The sequence below is a fragment of the Haliaeetus albicilla genome, chromosome 18, assembly GCF_947461875.1.
Source record: "Haliaeetus albicilla chromosome 18, bHalAlb1.1, whole genome shotgun sequence".
In the NCBI taxonomy this organism is placed as follows: domain Eukaryota; kingdom Metazoa; phylum Chordata; class Aves; order Accipitriformes; family Accipitridae; genus Haliaeetus; species Haliaeetus albicilla.
This window is the reverse complement of record NC_091500.1, coordinates 430,032-448,988: the sequence shown is the minus strand read 5'-3', so window position 1 is coordinate 448,988 and position 18,957 is coordinate 430,032. Positions and strand designations below refer to the sequence as shown.

The window sequence follows — 18,957 nt, the reverse complement described above, 5'->3', positions numbered from 1 at the left end:
CAGCGCAACAGGAGCCGGCAGTGTGCCCTGGCAGCCCAGGGGGCAAACCGCACACAGCATGAGTAGCGGGCCAAGAAAGGGGATCGTCCCGCTGTCTTCAGCACTGGTGCGGCCTCACCTCGAGTACTGTGTGCAGTGCTGGGCCCCACCATTTGAGAAGGATGTTCACGTCCTCGAACGCCTCCAAGAGGAGGGCAACGACGCTGGTGATGGGGCTGGAAGGCATGTCCCCTGAGGAGCGGCCGAGGACTCTGGGTTGGTCTGGTTTGGAGAGAAGGAGGCTGAGGGGCGACCCCTCTGCAGCTTCCTGAGGAGGGGACGTGGAGAGGGAGGTGCTGAGCTCTTCTACCTGGGATCCAGGGACAGGACGCCTGGGAATGGTTCAAAGCTGCATCGGGGGAGGTTCAGACTTGATGTGAGGAAGCATTTCTTTACTGAGAGGGTGTTCAAACCCTGGAACAGGCTTCCTGAAGAGGTGGTCAATGCCCCAAGCCTGTCAGGGTTTAAGAGGCATTTGAGCAATGCCCTTAACAACGTGCTTTAACTTTTGGTCAGCCCTGAAGCAGTCAGGCAGTTGGGCTAGATGATCCTTGTAGGTCCGTTCCAGCTGAACTACCTTACCCTATCCCATCCTACCTTTTTATCCCTGAGCAGGACAGCACATGGTGTACCCCTGGGGTTGGCTGTCCCAGCTGGGTCCCCTCCGGCTCCTTGCCCACCCCAGCTGCCTTCAGTGCTTCAGTTCAAGGGGTTGGGGGTACTGCAGGATGGCACTGAACCTGTCCCCATCCTGTCCCTCTGCCCGGATTGTCATCATTCTAGAGGGCAGAGGCTTTTAAGGTCCCTAGAAGGGACCCAGCTCCCCGGGGAGGAAAGAGCAAGAGATCCTCTCTCTCTGCGGGTCAGGGATGGGTCTGCGTGTCATTGGACACCAGGACCCCTCGTGCCACCTCTGGTTGGAGCGGCTGACCCTGCACCATCCTGCCCGGCCACGGACGTGCCCGATGGTCCAGGGGCAGGAGTCACAGGGATGGACGTTTCCCCCAGTGCCGCGTTTGGGGGGAGCGACATTTGTCGCTCAAAAGTCCCCCTTCCTCGGCAACGCTGGCTCTGCTGCTTGGCTCCGGCAGGGGCAAATCCCTGGACACGGCGGCCATTTCCCGCCGGTCCCGCATTTCCCGCCCTTCTGCCGGGTCTTCCGCGTTTGCGAATTCCGACCCTGGAAGGAGCCCGGCCGGGCTGTGGGCGGGGCCACGCAGAGCGCACCGCCGCCGGCTGGGCCGCCAGGGGCGGAGCCTTGCGGGACGGGGGCGTGTCCATGCAGATCAGGCAGGGCGCGGGCTGGCGGGACGTATCACCGTGAGAAGAAGACGCCGGCCACGGGCGTCGCAGGAGCTGCGTGGCGCTGCGTGACGGGCAGCTATGGGGTTTAGAGCGATTGGTGTGCGCGGGTGTGGCGCGGGAGTGTGGGCGCGTGTGTCCGTGTGTTAGGAGTAGGTGGTGGTGCGTGCGGCGTTGCCGGGCGTGAGAGGAGGCATACTTACCTGGCAGGGGAGACACCATGATCAGGCAGGTGGTTTTCCCAGGGCGAGGCTCATCCCCTGCACTCCGGGTGTGCTGACCCCTGCGATTTCCCCAAATGCGGGAAACTCGACTGCATAATTTGTGGTAGTGGGGGACTGCGTTCGCGCTCTCCCCTGGCTTTGTGGTAAACAAAAGCAGGAATATAGCGGTAGCGTTGCTACTTGTCACTAAGTTTGCCCGTGTTTGTATTGGCACTCTGACTGTTCCGCATGGCGGTGACCTAGTTGGGCGCTGGCCGCGCTCAAGTTTTCGTCTGCAGGGGTCTCTGCGGTCCGCATTCCGCCCTTCCCCCGCGGCCCTTGGGAATGGTGCTTGAGTCGGGGGATGAAATGACGGGACTGCTCTCGCTGCTGGCACCGGCGGGGCCGATGGGCATCCGGTACGCGGAAAGGCCCCGCCGTGGGACCTCGGGATCCGGCTCAGGCAGCCGCGCTTGGAGCCATCGCGTCAGGAAGAGGACGCGATGCTCGTGGGTAGGGAAATACCTTGTTCTGGCCATTACCGCCAAGTTTCGATCGCGGCTTTAAAATCCACGGAAAACCCCCGGCTCCTGCGGGAACCGCTGCGCCCCAAGCCCGGCCTCCGCTGCCCGTCCCGTTACTGCTCCGCCCGCCGCCGAGATGGTGGGAATCGTGGCTGGGGCGGGACAGGTCTTCCTCCGCCAGCCCTGCGGAATGTGAGCCGCGCAGACTAACCTACCCCCCACTCATCTCCGCAGTACCATTGCCCTCTCTGCCATATCTTTCCTTGCCACAAAAAAAGCCAGGGGAGAGCGCGAACGCAGTCCCCCACTACCACAAATTATGCAGTCGAGTTTCCCGCATTTGGGGAAATCGCAGGGGTCAGCACACCCGGAGTGCAGGGGATGAGCCTCGCCCTGGGAAAACCACCTGCCTGATCATGGTGTCTCCCCTGCCAGGTAAGTATGCCTCCTCTCACGCCCGGCAACGCCGCACGCACCACCACCTACTCCTAACACACGGACACACGCGCCCACACTCCCGCGCCACACCCGCGCACACCAATCGCTCTAAACCCCATAGCTGCCCGTCACGCAGCGCCACGCAGCTCCTGCGACGCCCGTGGCCGGCGTCTTCTTCTCACGGTGATACGTCCCGCCAGCCCGCGCCCTGCCTGATCTGCATGGACACGCCCCCGTCCCGCAAGGCTCCGCCCCTGGCGGCCCAGCCGGCGGCGGTGCGCTCTGCATGGCCCCGCTTCACCTGCAACGCCCCGCCCTGCATCTGCTGTGTCTGCATAGCCCCGCCCCTCCCTCGAAGGCCTCGCCTCCTTGCACCTCGGCCGGCGGCGGCGCTATCTGCCCGGCCCCGCCCCACTCTGCAGGCCCCGCCCCTCCGCCTTCTCGTGCCGCTCTCTCCTGTGACGTGCCGTGCCCGCGGCCTGCGGAGGAGACGGGGCGGGCCGCTGCCGCCTTTGGGGCGGCGGTGGCTGCATGTCGGCCGTGCCGTGGCCCGCGGTAGCGGCTCCGACAACGCGAGCAATGCCGGGGCGGGCGGCGGAGACCTCCCGGCGGCGGCCGCGCTGCGGGCGCGGAGCCGGGCCTCTCCGGGGGCGTGGCTAGCCCCCTCTGTGGGCGGAGCCTGTTGGCCACGCCTGGACGAGTCCGGGCGGGGGGTGGGAGCTGTCGCGTCACGTGGCGCGGCGGGGCGGGGGGGGAGACGTGGCACCCGCCGCGCGGGTCCCGTTTGCGCGGCGGCGGCCAATCGGCGGGTCCGGCGGGCGCATGCGCCCCGCCCTTCTCCTCTCGGCGCCGCCGCCGTCCTCCTCCCGCTCCCCTGGGCCGGCGGCGATGGCGGCGATGGCGGCGGCGCGCCCGGGCCCGGCCTCGGCCGGCGGCGGGCGCTGGGAGGTGGTGCGGAAGGGCCGGCGTCCCGCGGGCGGCCCCGGCAGCCGCCGCGCCCTGGGGGAGGCCAACGCCGGCCGCGCGTTGCCTTTGGCCGGTAAGTGCCTGGGGTGTCGCGGCCCGGCGGCCTCCCCCGGGGCGGGTTGCGAGGGGCCCGGTGGGTCCTGCCGCGCCCCGGGGAGGGGGGGTTTGCTGGGGGCCGGGTGGTCTCAAGTGGGGCCATGGGCGAGCGGAGCCCGGGGCCCGGTGGCAGGACCCGGGGCGGGCCCGATCCATCCCCCACCCCCGCGCTGGGGCTCAGTCCCGGTTTGCCCGTCGGGCCCGGGGACTGCTAGTGCGCCGCGTCGGTCCTGTCGGCGGAGCCCTCGGCCACCTTTTCCCCTTTCCCCCGGGTTCCAGCTCCCATCGCTACCTCCGACACCATCTTCGAGCTGGGCTTCGAGCGGACACTGAAGAAGCAGAACAAGGAGCAGGTCCCTCCCGCGTCGGCACCCGAGCCGCCACACCGGAAGCAGCATGCGGGCAAGAGTGCGAAGAAGCTGTCGGCGAACGATGCCAGCGTCAAGCCTGGCAAATGCCGCTCGCTGGAAGAAGCCCTGAGAACCGTGAGTGTGCATGGCCAGGCTGTGCCCTCGTGGGTGCCCTGCCTGTGGGCTGCTCATCCCCACGCCACCCTGTTCCTGCAGGCCTGAGAGTTCCCAGTTCACTCCTGACCCACACCAACGCAGCAGCACCAAAGCTCAGGATGCTGTTCCCTGGCTGGCATTCCAGCAGCCTGTGCTCTCCACCACTTTGGGAGTGAGAGCCTGGGCGCTCAGGGTGTTGTTAAATCTTGTAGAAGGGAGCAGCAGAAAGAGTACAGTGCCCTGTTTTGGTTCAGGCTTACAGCACGGGTTCATCACACCTCTGGAGGAGGAGGCCAGCTCCCGCCCCCCACCACCTCTCTGCTGGGAGATCCCCCCAGGCTCATTAACGTGCCCCTGCCTTCTTGCAGGGATGAGCGCTCCTGCCTGCCTCTGGCTGCGGCCCAGGGTGGTTGCGTTCGCTGTGGGAGCAGAACAGATGGTGCTCGGTGCTTTGGCGAGCACCAGGCTGGCCTGGGAGATCTGTCTCGTGCTTGAAGTTGTACTTTTGCTGTAGGCAGGAGACAGAACAGCAGGAGGTGGCTGGAAGGGAATTTCTGGTTTCTTTCTTCACCCACTCCCTGTCTGCTGTCTGGGAGGAATCCTGAGAAAATGTCCTTGGTGAAACCCCCTCCCTGTCTGACCGGCTGAGGCCCTGGGGAGCCGTTTCTGCAGCTCACGCTCCCTGCATTTTAGATGAATCTGTAGAACTCGTTTGTCTTCCTCCCGCCTGTTCTTGTGGTGTCTGAGCATGGATGCATTTTAGAAGGGAACCCCAAATTGACTCTCTGTTGAGGTAACATGTCTGCTGGGAAAGCGTCTGCCCGGCAGGGCTCTCCCGCAGTGGTTGCCCACCCAGCTCCTCACTTTCACTTGAGTGTTGGGTCTTGTTCGTGCCCTGAGCACCTCTGATCTCCCCTGCGGCAGGGGTGGGGGGTTTCCTCCGCTCCACTGGGCACAAGCGATTCTCCACATCCAGCTTTTGCACATGGAGACAGCTCGGATCAAATTAATGTGTTACTTCTGTGTGTGTCGGGGCAGATATTCCTCAGGGAGAGCGGCCTGGGGCTGAAGCGTGGTTGCCCTGTAACTGCTCTGCACAGCTCAGCAGTGACAAATGCCATTGTGTGACTGTTGCTCTGTCAGCTTTGCTGACAGCGTCATTTCGTTTTTTGACATAGCAGCAGCTATTTTTTTCTTATTCCTCTTTTCAATATGGTTGCTGAAATAAACATGCAACAAAAGGTGACCAACTCAGATTTAGTAACGTGCTATGGCTGAAATCCGCTGTGTACTGAAATGTTAGACTCTGCAAAACTTCAAACAGCCGTTAGTCTTGCTGCATCTCCTAAATTCCCTGAAGTGTAGATAGGGTATCTCTCCCTGCGAGCTTGAAGATAATTGTGAATTTAAAAGCAGACAATAAGCATGTTTCATGACAAATAGCACAGGCGGAGGAAGGTGAAGGGATGTGAGCTGCTCTCTGTACTCGTGGTTTGTTGGTTGCAGGTTGTTAATTGGGTAGGTCTTGATGATCCTGGCTATTTTCTTCTTGGAGAACTGTGGGTGCAGGGTTGCCTGATGGTGCTCACACAACCCAGCCACACTGGGATAACACTGGGCTGATCCTCCCCGAGCAGCAGCCTTGAGCTGTCTCCTGCCCAGAGCGAGCCTTTGACGATGCCGGCGTGCTCCTTGGCAGTTTGCACAGAGCCGCCTAGCCCCAGGCAACGCTTGCCGCAGGGCATGTGGGAGCACAGAGCGGCAGAGCTGCGGCTGGCGTGCCGGCGCCGACGGGAAGGTGGAGCAGGGCTCTGAGGAAGGAGAAGAGCTCATTCCTGCAGCTGTGCCAGTGCAGCCTGTCCTTCTGACATCTCTGTTGGCTCTGGGGCTTTCTGCAGCCCCTTTGGTGCCAGGTGCCTGCAGTTCCCCATGTGGGTTTTGTTATTCCCCGGTAGTGGTCTTTGCTAATCTGAAGAAAATGTGTTTCCAGTACAAAACAAAATGCTGTTTCCCATTTGCATTAGCAGGTGGTGAATTGGGGGGGGGCTGTTTCCATGTGGGAAGGGCAGTGTTCTCAGGATGAAGGTGGGGAGCATTCCACTCTGTGCCCAGCAGCCCCTTAGGAGCTTCTTTCTGTGCTTTTTGAGTAGTTCTGCACATCCTGAGTTGAACTTGTCTGTCTGTCACTTCCAGCTCGACTTGGCAGATCTGCAGAAGGAGCTGGATAAAAGCCAGAGCGTGTTCCCCGAGAACCCCTCCGTCTGGGTGAAGGACCTGGCCAGCTATCTCAACTACAAGCTGCAGGCACCCAGGAGTGACCCCACGCTCAGCCAGCACCCCCACGGTCAGTGGTGTTTAACCTGCCCCACTGCTGGGGGGAGGCTGCACCCTGGAGCTTCACTCTGGAGTGGCCTTGTGTTCACAGAGGTGTGCAGAGCCGTGGGGTGTGTGGGGCAGGTGCTTCTCTGCATCTGGGCCAGCTCAGCATGGTCCTTAAAACGACGCGGAGCTGAGCGGTGGGGTGATGGGGCAGACGGGCACAGGGTGTGGTGTGGGACAGTGCCCAGGAAGAAGAAGCCGCTGACTGATCCCCTCCTGTCCCCCCCCAGGCAATCTTAGAGAATTATTTAGGTTGGAAGAGACCCTTAAGATCATCAAGTCCAACTGTCTTGGTCCCAGCAGGAAGACTTGAAGGAGTTCAGTGCTCTATTCTTTGCCAGGTTTCTTTTGTGCAGGTTTCTTAAGAGTGCAGGTTAAAGGACAGCTCACTAAAGAGGCAGGTTTTAGAAACATCAGAGCAGACAGGACCAAAACAGTCACAGACGTGAAAGGGAAAAAAATCTCCTGTTTTCACCTGAGACAAATCAGTTCAAGCCTGTCCCACAGTCCAGGCTCGTTCCCTGCAAACTGAGACGTTTGGGTTTTTCTTTGTTTTTTTCCCCCCTTCCAAACAGCTGGTTTTTTCTGTGCCAAAACTGTCTTAGGAAACTTGGTAATAGAAAAGGCACAAGACTGGTGTTCTTTATTCAACAAATAAAATGGGGATTGTTTGCTTGATTCTGTGATATCACTACAGTTGACTTGCCTTGACTACAAAGACAATGGAATTGTGTATACAGTTGGCAAATTAGAGACTTTCCCTAGTCACCCCTTCTCTGTAAGGACCCATGACCTGTACCTACTATTGTGGAATTCAGGAATCTACTTGCGGGTATCTGCACTCATCTTTAAAAGGGATGTTCTGGCTGGGTTTCCCTTTCATCCGTGACCTGTTGGTCTAAACTTGCTTTGAGCACTTGTTGCTAGGGGTGGCAGTGGGTAAAAGAGCAGAATATCTTCTCAACACCTGTGTACATCCTGCAGTATCAACATTTAACAGAAAGCAATCCTTTATTGCTGAAATAGATGCATCTAATGTAGAATGACTGAGAAAGAAGCCACTTGTTGACCGTGTGGTGTATGAGAACAAGTTGCTTCTCTGCGACCACCTTGCACACTGGGTCAGCTTCTCCTTGCAGCTGCAGCTAAAAGTCTCACAAACTGGCGCTTGCTAAACTCTTCCTACTCCTGTGTTGCCTCCAGACTATCCGTACTGCCTCGTGAGCAAGGAGCTGAAGAACATCATCAGAACCCTGCTGGGAAGGTCATCCAGTGTGCTGGAGCTATTCTTCGACCACTGTATTTATACCATGCTACAGGAGCTGGATAAAACCCCAGGTAAGATGCGGTTGGTGCAGGTCTGGGGCACCGACACACCCGTTGTGCTCCATTAGTGTGGCAGTTCTTCTACAAGGCAGTCTGGTGCTGAGGTTTTCTGACCGTGGGGATGCTGCTGCTCCTTGTCGCCTGTTTTAAGAGCTCTTCTGAATTCCTCTGTGGAGAAAGTGAAGTGGAAAACTCCTTCTGTGCATCTTGTGTGCCATGAGGGGCTGTTCCTGCCCAGGTGGCTCGTCGGTGTGATGCAAAATGCTGTTGAGGCTGTGAGGTTTGGGGCTGGAGGAGCCAGAGCAGGCATAGCTGGGTGTAAGGTATGAGCCCAGCATGGTGCTATCAAGGGGAGAATTGCAGACCAAAGGGTGCATGGTGGAAAATGCCTTTGCGAGGGCTTTCACATTGTGGCGTGTGTTGCTGTAGCTTTTAAAATGGGGCCATTTGGCCTTATGAAACTTGGTAAAAGTTGTTTTGTTGCTGTGCCGCAGTAAGGGTGTTTCCTGCGAAGTGAGGGGTCCTGTCTGAGCTGCCGTGCGGGGAGCAGGTGGCTGTTTCTACCCCCTGAGCAGAGCACGCAGATGCCCAGCAGTGTTGGCTGGGTCTTCGGGCAGCCAGAAGCGGCATCCTGAACATTGGCAGTAGCCTGCTGCTTTCAGCAGAGTACAGACACAAACCCTAAATACCTGTTTCCATACATCCTCTGCCATGCCAGCAGCTGCCGGCAGCTTTAGAAGCAGCACCCAGGTACCGCCAGTTCCCAGCCCCCGGCTCCGCTGTTTCCTGCACTCAATGGCCGGTAACCCCACGTGCGGTTTGTTTCCATCACAAAACCTGCCTGGCTGATAAAAACAATGGGAGAGGAGTAGCACAAAATAGTTGTTAGCAAATGGCCAAGGTGCTGCTTTGCTCTGGGAGTCACGTTCATACGTCATTTGGGAAGATGCTTGGCTATCAGCAGAGCTACCGTGGGGTCGGTCTGTGCCAGGGAGGACTGAGGGGCTCCACCTGGTGCTGTGGGTGTGCTGGCCTCTTCTGCCACCACCGCTGCCCTTCCATCAGCCTGACTGTGTTGTGGGCTGGTGTGGCTGGTGCATCAGGCGTGAAAGCCGTGTGCACCCCAGGGGAGGGTCGTGGCAGCAGTGGGACTGTGCCGGAGAGCAGGACTGGCCTGGAGGGAGCCAGCCCCTGCGGTGGGGGGCAGCCAGCCCCTGCCATGGCCAAGCCACCCATCCCGGCACCTGAGAACCACGGGGGTCCCCTGAACCCTGCCTCTCTTTTGAACATGAACAAGGGGAAACGAGCCCTTGGAAGCTCCCAGACTTGGGGCTGTGACCATGCCTTCCTGCTGGGGGGGAGCTTTAGGAAGCTGCTGGTGGGTTTCTGAGGGTCTGTGGGGTCTGTCCTGCTTCTGTGGGCTGGAGCCCTGCAGTGGGGGGTCCTAGGCAGAGGATGGGTCAGGGGCAGCCGAGGAGAGAGCAAGACCCATGCTGCTGTGGTGGGGCTCGTGCCCAGAGCTCATTAGCCAGTGAACAGGGCAGGTCTGTGCAGAGGGGGTCGTCAGCCCCCCCTGCCTTCTGGGAGTATCACGGGGGAGGGAGGCATGTGAAGCGGCCCATGGCTGAGAAGGCCCCTTCTGTGCTCTCTTTCAGGGGAGTCTTTGCATGGGTACAGGATCTGCATCCAGGCAGTGCTTCTGGACAGGCCCAAAATCGCCACGATGAACCTAGGCAAGGTGAGCTGGATACCTGGGTTTGCAGGCGCTTTCCTGGCAGATGCAGTAAACCCAGCGGTGCTGCTCCTCCTCCCGCCCTGACGATCCCCCAGTGCAGCCGGACAATGAACATCTGTCCCCGTTAATTGGAAGCCCTTTGGGACCTGTTGGGGTTGTCCCACTCATGAAGCCCTTGTGCCTCCCTGTGCTTGTAACCCATGCAGAGGGACTGGTACCTCCAGTATCTGCCCTCCTCCCCAGATGTGCTGGAGCTGCTGTAAGCACCAGTGTCCTGTGGTGTCTTTTCTTTAAAGACCTTGTCCAAAGGTCGCGCTCCCTCTCTGCTGCACGCTCTGTGCTCTACTGCTCTCAGAGGGAACAGAACATGTCCGCCCTTGGCTGTGCTCAGCGGTCAGGCAGCCGTGGGACAGGAATGAGGGTTTCTGGGGTCCAGCTCCTTCGAAGTAAGTGGCCGAGAGGGTGATGGTGGCTGCAGCTCGGCTGCTGTCCAGCACCATGTGGTGCCGGCAGCTCTGCTTCCCCAGGGCTGGGGTTTGGGGTTCTGCCTGCCACCAGCCAGCACTGCTCCTTGGCCTTGCCTGGTGCTGAGGGTCCCTCCTGGGGGGCCAGGGGCTCTACCCCACGCCGGGGGCTGCTCCCTGCCAGGCTGGGCAGCCCAGGGCCCAGTGGAGCTGCTGTGGTCCTGCGGCACTGGTGGCCCCACGAGGTGACACAGCAACATTGGGGTGGGACAGGCTGAGGATCTTCTCAACTAACATGGCTTGTCTTCACCCCAGTACTTGGAGGTGTTACGGTCCCAGCAGAACAGGCCAGCAAAATGCCTTACCGTCCTCTGGGCACTGGGACAGGCCGGATTCACAGACCTCCATGAGGGCCTGAAAGGTGAGAGCCGGGAGTGGCAGGCTGGGCACCTGTCCCCGCCGAGGGGGCGGCCCCCGGTACTGCCCGTGCATGTCCACTCCCACTGGTGTTACCGCTCGGGCACATGGTCTGCTTCAAAACGCGCCCTCACACTGCTGAAATGCTGGAGAGGGGGCTGCAGCGCTTGGGGGGGGCCCGGGGGCAAACGGCTCCGGGGGGACACCTGGGAACTGGTTTGTCTGCAGCTGCTGCGGGTGCCTCCCAGTGAGGGCATACCAGGCCTGTCAGATGCTCATTTGGGAGCAGAATCACAGAATCATTTAGGTTGGAAAAGACCCTCAAGATTGAGTCCAATTGAGTGGTGGTGTCCCCCACGCTGTGGTGGGGCTGGCTCGGGGTTTGCTGACTGGCGTGTTGCTGCTCACTGGTCCCAACGGCTCGTTACGCCTCATGTGTGCCTTCATTCCTTGGCCATATATGTTAAAGACTAGTCACCACCGCAGAAGGGGAGCTACTTGCGCTGAAGTGTGTTTATAGAGGCAGAAATACTCAATGTTTAGAGTGGTGACATTGTAGAGCTGTGTGAAGTGGTTAATTATTTTCAGGGAAGCTGGAGATGTCACAAGAAGCAGGTTGCTTACAGAAGGGTGAGTTCAGATCTCGTGCCCAGCCTCAGCGGCCCCTCTGCAATGATAGAAACTGTCCTTATGGCATATTGTCTCTGGAGAGCATCTTCCCCTGGCAGGGACAGGGAAACCGCTGGATCCCAGGAGGAACCATCCTGCCTGGAAAGACAGGGAGTGTGCTGCTCTGCCATTCCTCTGAGAGCAGCCAATGTAGCGTGGCTGCCCTGGAGCCCTTCCTGAGGGATATGTCTGTGTCTGTTTGCCTGCTGGGCGTTTTGAGTGGGGGAATGAGGTGATGGTTTGTCCTGGGTTTAAATATAGCTGTGGTCCTGGCACCCGAGCGTTCCTCTGCTTTTCAGTTGCCACTTGCGGACCCAAGAAGCGCTTGTGCTGATGGAAGGAGCGCGCAGCGCAGCTGGGGAGTGCTCGGTGTTGCCTGGGGTGTGGAGGCATGGCAGGAGCCCTCCTGCTCCCTGATCTGACCACTGCCTCTCTCCTGCAGTGTGGCTCGGTGTCATGCTCCCGGTGCTTGGGATCAAGTCTCTCTCCCCATACGCCGTTGCCTACCTGGACCGTCTGCTGATGTGAGTTACACCTCGCTTTCATTATCAGGGTATCTTCGTTCAGAGGAATAAAAGCCTGCCTGGGCTGCTGGGTGTGCTGTGACTTTGTGTCTGCATTGTGCTGGTGTAGAAAACCTAAGCATGTGTGTGTAAGAGTGCGAGTGAGTGGGTGGGTGTGACCTGGAGAGCCTGCAGCGGTGGGCTTGCCATGCAGGTTAGTTTGTCCCTGATCTTTGGTGGCTGCCTGTTGAGTTGGGTGTCCAGACAGCATTTGCAGTGCCTCCTGACCACCTCTGGTGCTTCGATGGCTGCTGGTTCCACTATGGCTCTATAGAAACACTGGATTTCTGCACAGGTTTCCTCTCTGGCCCTGCTGGTGCCTTTCCTAAAATGGGGGGGGAAGGTGCTGATGGTGGAGGGGAAGCAGAGCCCTTCCCCGGCCAGCCCCGGTCACCTCCCCGGGGCAGGCGAGCAGCTGAGCTGCCCCTTGGCTCTGGCTGGGGCGGCAGGACAGGCTGCTCTGGTGCTGCAGCTCGAGGCCACAGCAGCGCTGGTGTGACCCTGTGCCAGGAACAGGCTTCTCCAGTGCCTGCCCACCTCATCGCCTGCCCAGTGTGCCTGGGGGACCACGGCTCCACTCTGAGTGCAGGTGGTGTCCATGCCCGGAGGGATGGCACTCACAGGAGCAGGGTCCCCATTGCTGCCAGCTCTTGCGGTGCACAGGTGCGTTGGGGTTCCCAGCTGCAGCAAGAGGTGCCTGCAGCATCAGCCATTGCAGGCAGATGAGCTTTTCCCTGCAAGAAGGGAGGTGGTGTTTGGCTGAGGGTCGGGATAGGCAGCTCTGTTGGCCTTTGCGCCGGTGAAGGCAGCCGCCATCTCTGGCGTCGCCACCGTCTCTGGCGTCGCCGCCTCAGCATGGTGTAAGGAAGCTGGACGTTACTGCGGCAGTTCCAGCGCCTGGTGTGGAATAAAGTCTGGTGCCGCACAGCGCAGATAGCTGACACGTAAATGGGAAAGGTCAGGAGTGGTTTTGTGGTGAGCACTGAGGGACATCCACTGCCCTTCCTAAGGGTTCAAGAGCTTTTATTTAAGGGGTTCTTTTTACAACTTCACTGTAACAAGAATGTTGCATTTGGTTGTGCTGGGCACTTTATGGAGATGCATCAAGCCAAACTTCACAGTTCATCCTGATCTTTCTGAAACTTTATTTAATTAGTTTTCCACAATCTGGTTTCTCTTCTCTGACTACATTTAATTTACCAGCAACCACAGCCACAGGCCTGCCAAACCTCTGTTGTCTGCAGCTTCTCGGGGAGGGGAGAAAGACCACATGATCCCTTGTGCCTGACACCAGTAGCGGGTGCCAACGCTGCCTCTCGCTCGGGTCACTGGAAGCAGCTTACACAAACTGCTTTTTTTTCCTCTGTGTGCTTTGGCAATGGGGCCGCAGTGGGAGTGTGGGAACACCAAGAGCACCAAGGGCCAGGGGGCTGCTTGGCTGCTGTGGCCTGGGGTGGGGGGGGGGCTGTCTCCTCTCAGCCCCTGAGGCCGCCTGCCTTCTCCCAGGGGTGTGGAGGCAGCTGCCTGCATCCATCCTGTCTGGCCGGCTACTGCCGGGATGGAATACGGCCCCTGGAGTGCCGGAGCTGCCTGCTGACTGTGCAGGGCATCTCTGAGTAGCAGCGAAGGCAGATGACTGTGGTGGCCAGAAACTGCCCATGTGTACCTGATCAGTGTGTCCCGCTGAAGGGAAACTGCCAGTGCCGGGGCAAGGGCGGCCCTTCCCTCCAGGGCTGCGTTCGTCCACCAGCATGTCTGTCACGGCTCATGGGGCTTGTTTCTGCTGCGCAGGATGCACCCAAACCTGACCAAAGGCTTCGGTATGATCGGACCCAAGGATTTTTTCCCCCTCCTGGACTTTGCCTTCATGCCCAACAACTCGCTGCCGCCCAGGTATGCTGGCACCCCCCCCAGCACACCCCAGCATGGGCTGCACTGTGGGCCGAACAGCCTGGTCGCCCCGCTGACCACTCTCTGCAGCCCTGGTGCCATCTCCCCTCAGCCTGCAGGAGCAGCTGCGGCGGCTCTACCCTCGCTTGAAGGTGCTGGCGTTCGGCGCGAAGCCGGAGACAGCGCTGCACACCTACTTCCCCTCCTTCCTCTCCCGAGCTACACCAAACTGCCCTCCTGGCATGAAGAAAGAGGTGAGCCCTGAGCAGGGGACCCGTGGCTGTTGGTTCCGCGGGACCCCCAGTCCCAGCCTGTCGCTGCGTGGCTCAGGGCAGCCCTAGTGCACCAGCAAGGAGGGACAGCTGAGCAGGTCCGTTCCTCCCTGCCCAACCCGCTGTGGTGGGGGCTGGGGCTCTGCCATCCACTGGCCAGGTTCCCCGGCATGGCTGGGTGCTGGCCACCTCTCATTGCGGGCTTGGCTCCCCCGTGTTGGAGGCTGAATGGGCAGGTGGGAGTGTGTCCCTGTAAAAGAGGGAGTGGGACCTTCCCAGAAGCGGTGAGCGTCAGGTCAGCACCCAGCCCAGCTGGCCTGTGAGGTGCTGGAGGACGGGTTGGTTTCAGTGGTCCCCCAGCTGCCTGGGGAGGGAGGCTTGGGGAGAGCCCACATAGCGGCAGCAGGCCAGACACATGCTGTCATGAGGCAAGGATGGTGATCGCAGGCCATCACAAAGCAAGGACAGTGATCATGGGCCAGGGTTTCTGCCGCCCACACCCAAGGTCTGGGAATGCCGGGCCTGTGAGTTTGGTGCCCCAGGAGCTGGCTGGGATAAGAGCAGCGAGCCGGCAGGTTTGGGGGATAGTCGGCTGCACCAGCCTACAGCCTAGGGCACGGTGTGTCCGATGCACCAAACTGAGTGACATGTGTCACACTGGGGGCCAGGATTGGGTGTGATGATGTGGTGTGCGGTCTCTTCCCAGCTCCTGACCTCCATGAGCCAGTGCCTGAGCCTGGACCCCCTGACCTTCAGCGTCTGGAGGCAGCTGTACACCAAGCACCTCTCTCAGTCCAGGTCGGTTTGCACCTGCCGCCTGCCCGCTGCTCTGAGCAGGGCCAGCACCAACCTGCTAGCATTTAGTAGTGTGTTAAGTTGCTTCTCGGAGCTCCTGACTGAGCCCTGTGTTCTCTTTCCCCCCATAGTTTGCTTCTGAACCATCTGCTGGAGTCCTGGGACAGCAGCAGCAAGAAGGTAGGAATGAGCTGTGGAAAGGAGTTGCATGGAGTGGGGAGACAACATACCTGTGCTGCTGCAGGAGGTCCCTGTGGGACCTGTCTGTGCCCACCTGGCACTGCTCCAGCACACTGGCAGCTCAGCTGGGTCCACTGGTGTGAGTGTCTGTCTGCCAGGCTTGAGAGCCAGCACTTTGTCCTGGGAACAGGCAACATGCTGCCCACAGTCAGGGCATTTATCTGCTCGCTGATAGAGAGGAGAGCCCCTTTCCCTCTACGTGCTGCATCAAGACTCAGATATTCTGGATTCAGTCCCCATTAGGCCTCACTGTTCTGGAGCTGTGATGAGTGGGGAGGTCACGCTGGCCATGGCTCAGTGTCCCTAGAGAAGCAGCGCAGCTCCTGCTCCTGTGTGCAGGAGCCTTGGAGGTGTCCCCACAGCCTGATCATCCTGTAGGTCCTCAGTCTTTCTACCCTTCCCGTCTCCTCTCCCTCTGCTCCCTCCTGCAGCCCCTGCGGTGCTGGGTTGTGTGGGCGTGCAGTGCTGCCGGCTCAGGGTGCTTGGTGCCATGACACAGCTCTTGCTTTCCCCAAGGTGCGTCAGTCGCTGCAGGAAACGGTTCGCTCATTCAAAGTAACGAACGAGGAGCTGGTGGCGAGAGGACCCAACAGTGACCAGGACGTGGCCACCTGCGATGCTGCCTGCAAGGTCAGCCCTGGGCAGGGCTGGGATGGGTGGTGCCTGGTGTCAGCTGGCAGCCAGATTTCGGGGTTGTGGTTGGCCTCTCCTGCCACCGGCACGCGCCAGGCTGTGGGCCCCGCAGTGGCACATCTGCAGGACACGCTGAGGACAGATGGTGCTGGCCTTTGTCCATCCTACCAGCTGCTTGGCAAATGACACTGGTTTCCACTGGGAAGCCGGGGGTGGGTGGTGAGAGCAGCTGCGAGCGTGGCAGCGTGCTGCCGGAGAGTGCCACGGCCGCACAGGTACCTCCCCGGCCTCGGGAGCCACATGGCAACGGGGCCTCATCCTCCCACTTATCCAGGAGCTGCTGCGCAAGATGAAGGGCCGGGGCTTCCCCTGGTCGCGGCTGCTGCTCGTCCTCCTGGTCTTCGCAGCTGGCTTCGTCCTGCACGATGTCCGTACACACGGCTCCTTCCAGGGTAAGGCGGCATCTTTGTTCATGGCTCTGCGAGATGCGGAGGCTTGTCCTTGCAGGACATTAACTTTGCCATTCTCCTGAGTGAAGCCCCTCTGCACCCCTGAGTCTGTGTCACTGGCCGCCCTCAAGCACGGTGGCCCCATTGGTCTGTCTTTAAATGGGGGGTGCTTGGGGGGGGTACATGGGCTGCGTTGGGCTGGATGTTCTCAGCAGGCTGCAGACAGACCCCCTGCATGTCCCCTCGCGAGGGTTTCACCCAGGGCTGCCCTAACCCAAGTTTTCTCTCTGATTGGGAGTTTCTGCCCCTCTTTGTCCCATCTTGGAGCATCTTCTGAGATGTTTTGCAGACAAGCTCAAGCTGTGCATCCCCAGAGAGAGGCCTCGGGGACAGACTGAGCGCGCAGCTCCTGCAGACCCAGCCAAAGGTTTGCTCAGGGAATGGCTCTTGTGTCTTCCAGCCTCCTCTTCTGCTCACCTGCTTCGTTCCTCTGGCATCCTGCTGGCCTCGCAGCAAGCCTGGCAGAAGGTCTCCCACTGCTGCCTTGAAGGGTACAGGTCAGTGGCAGCGGTGCTGGATGGCAGCATGTGTGTCTGTGTGGGTGTGGAGCTGTTCTTGCAGCACAAAGCGATCTCTGTAGGGAGCACTCTCTGCTGGGAATGTGTTCTCCAGCTCTGCCTGAAAGGGCTTTCAGCTCTGCTCTTGAGTTCTCTTCTCTTGGCCTGTGGCAGCAGCTCCAGGTACCTACGTGCCCCCATGGCTCCACTGGTGGTGCTGGGGCAGCCAGCGCTGCCCTCAGCCAGCACTTGCTCTCTTCCAGGTGGCTGGAGAGGAGCCTGCTGGTCTATGGCTCCCAAGTGGCAGCAGTCCTGCAGCCGCAGCTGGAGCTGCTCTGGGTGAAGAGTGGTGAGGTGGCCCTGTATGTGTGCGAGCAGTGTTCTGCCCTGCTCTCCTGGATCCACGACAGCCTGCCCTGGTTCATTGAGTGGGTAAGAAGGATGTCCCAGCTGCCTGGAGAGATGAGGAATGCCAGCGTGGCCGCAGCCTGTGGGGGCTTGTGAGACTGAAGAGCCCATGTCGGGGGTGCCTGCCAGGTGGCAACACCAAGGGCAGGAGGTGGGGGGAGAGGCCCAAAGGAGGAGGGCAACAACACTGTCGGTGCTGCCCCGGCCATCGGCTCAAGCCTGCCGGTGCTGGTGGGCCTGGGGACAGGGAGGCACTGCAGCCCGTCTCTGATGCTGTTCTTCCCCCATGGCTACTGCTCACCCTGGCTGCCTTCCAGCTGCCACCAATGACTGTCAGGTCTAAAAGGGAGGGGTCTCAAAGATAGCTCACTAGTTTCCTGAAAATCATCAGTTTGGTGGAAGAGGGGTGACTTTAGTGTCCCACAGAGCAAGCAGCGTGGGTACTGTGTCTGTGCTGTTTGGTGGAGACGTGCTGTGCCCAAGCCAAGCGGTGAATGTGGGGAGGGCTTGGTGATGCCAGACCGTGGAGGGAGAGCGTGGAAAGGGGAGGGAGTGGGACTGCCTGGTTTGGCAGAGCCTCATTCACGGGTAACCCAGGCATCGGGCTCCTTGGGGTACACAAGCCCAGCACTTGAAGGGGAGGTTGGTGTTAAACCTGCGCCGGCTCTCTCTGCCCCTGCAGCTCCAGTCCCGGGTCCCGGATTCCCTGCTGCACTTCGCCGAGTGCGTCAGAGAGCTGCTGCTCTTCCTGGTGCAAAGCTGTCTGCTGCCACTGCTGGAGTGCGTGGCCGCAGCGCTTGAGCGGGGCTGGAAGCACTGTGTGGACTCCTGCAAGTGAGCATCTCTGCTCTCCTCGAGCCCCCCGGTGCTGCAGGCTCCGGTGTTTCTCTGCTTCCCCTGGGGATGATCTCCAAGCCCAGTGCTGCCCCGTGGCTGCCGGTGGGGGGGGTCAGTTCCTCAGTACAGCAGCAGAGTCTCCCTGTCCTGGCTGGGGGTGGTTCCTGATCCTGCTGGGGCAGAGGGGCTGGGACGTGGCACTGTGGCTGGTGTGAGTGACCTGCAGTCCCCCAGAGAGCTTGTACCCCTGTGGGAGCAGCGTTTGCCCTGTGGGCAGCGCAGGCAGGTGCCTCTGCCGCAGAACCAGCAGCCACCCTGAATTCTGCACCTGCTAAAGGCCGGGTGCGCTCACCCATGTGAGTGGGCACCGCTGCCAGCTCGAGGGGCTCCCGTTTCCCTCCTGGGCTTGTAATGCTGGGGCTGTGTTGCTGTTGCTGCCTGCAGGTCTGCCTGCCCTGTAGACAGCGGGTTCCCTGCCTGTAACCTGTTCTCCTCGCTTTTCCAGTGGAGAAGTGTCGTGGGACTGCATGAGAGAACACCTGATAAGCTTTACCTATTCTTCTTGGATTTACCTGCAAAACACAACCCTAGCCGTCAAAAACTGGGCCTTGGCTATGATTTCTGGACACTGATCTGCTTTCTGGAGGAGTGGGGACACGGTTGTGCCATCTCCCGATGTTCCAGCCACCGAGGAATATCTTCAGCGCAACTTGGCGCTGGCCGCAGGATGGGGATGCCGAGGGAGATGCATATGGGGACTTTGGGCTCAAATTGGGGCTTACAGGGGAGGTTTTTTTTGTTTTGTTTTGTTTTTTCCTGGGAAACACAGGTCCAGCTTTTCCCACAGCTTTGGCTTTCCCTGTTCCACTGTCCCTGCTCTAGGTCTTAACCGCATCTGTGATCCCTGTACCTTCATGCTTTTGCCTGCAAGTGCATCTGCTCTGAAGCATCAAAGGATCAGAGTTGGACACCTGGATGTCTCCCCGCCCCACACCCACACACCCTCCCCCTTCCCATGGGTGAATGAACCACACTGATTTTTTTATTTCATTTTATTTTTAATTAGTGCTTTTTGTTCCTTCTTACTAAAGGTGCCTGTGGGGTGGGGGGCTATGCAGAACCATTTGGGGTGGGGGGGAACCGCTATAATTGCCATAATTTCCGTTGCTGATAAGCACCCCATGCCCCCTCCAGGGCTGTGTTGCCTGCGCAGGCAGCTGCCTGCACTCCTACAATGGAGCTGGGCCGG

At 59.8% G+C, this 18,957-nt stretch overlaps 1 protein-coding gene and 2 non-coding genes across 3 annotated transcripts; 2 read left to right on the top strand and 1 right to left on the bottom strand.

Moving 5' to 3' along the window:
* Window positions 1–1,536: 1,536 nt before the first annotated feature.
* LOC138689946 (U1 spliceosomal RNA) lies at window positions 1,537–1,700 on the top strand. The gene has a single exon (XR_011328719.1). It is a non-coding gene; the product is annotated as a U1 spliceosomal RNA (small nuclear RNA).
* A 647-nt stretch (window positions 1,701–2,347) lies between these two features.
* LOC138689945 (U1 spliceosomal RNA) lies at window positions 2,348–2,511 on the bottom strand. Its single transcript, XR_011328718.1, has one exon. It is a non-coding gene; the product is annotated as a U1 spliceosomal RNA (small nuclear RNA).
* An 802-nt stretch (window positions 2,512–3,313) lies between these two features.
* Window positions 3,314–18,756, top strand: TMEM214 (transmembrane protein 214). The gene is made up of 17 exons (XM_069805368.1): window positions 3,314–3,545; window positions 3,848–4,053; window positions 6,268–6,418; window positions 7,657–7,791; window positions 9,435–9,517; window positions 10,294–10,399; window positions 11,507–11,588; window positions 13,419–13,520; window positions 13,630–13,771; window positions 14,496–14,587; window positions 14,716–14,764; window positions 15,341–15,454; window positions 15,792–15,909; window positions 16,367–16,463; window positions 16,727–16,895; window positions 17,554–17,705; window positions 18,214–18,756. Exons 1-17 carry the CDS (start codon window positions 3,329–3,331, stop codon window positions 18,338–18,340), a joined length of 2,142 nt encoding a protein of 713 aa, XP_069661469.1. The 5' UTR covers window positions 3,314–3,328; the 3' UTR covers window positions 18,341–18,756.
* The last annotated feature ends 201 nt before the right edge of the window (window positions 18,757–18,957 follow it).

What these genes read in the sequence shown, in the direction of transcription:
- TMEM214 (XM_069805368.1), top strand. Translation starts at nt 3,329, where the DNA reads ATGCGCCCCGCCCTTCTCCTCTCGGCGCCGCCGCCGTCCTCCTCCCGC. An exon ending in CCTCCATGAGGGCCTGAAAG is followed by an intron (nt 10,400 to 11,506) that starts GTGAGAGCCGGG and finishes TCTCTCCTGCAG; the next exon opens with TGTGGCTCGGTGTCATGCTC. An exon ending in CTCCTGGCATGAAGAAAGAG is followed by an intron (nt 13,772 to 14,495) that starts GTGAGCCCTGAG and finishes GTCTCTTCCCAG; the next exon opens with CTCCTGACCTCCATGAGCCA.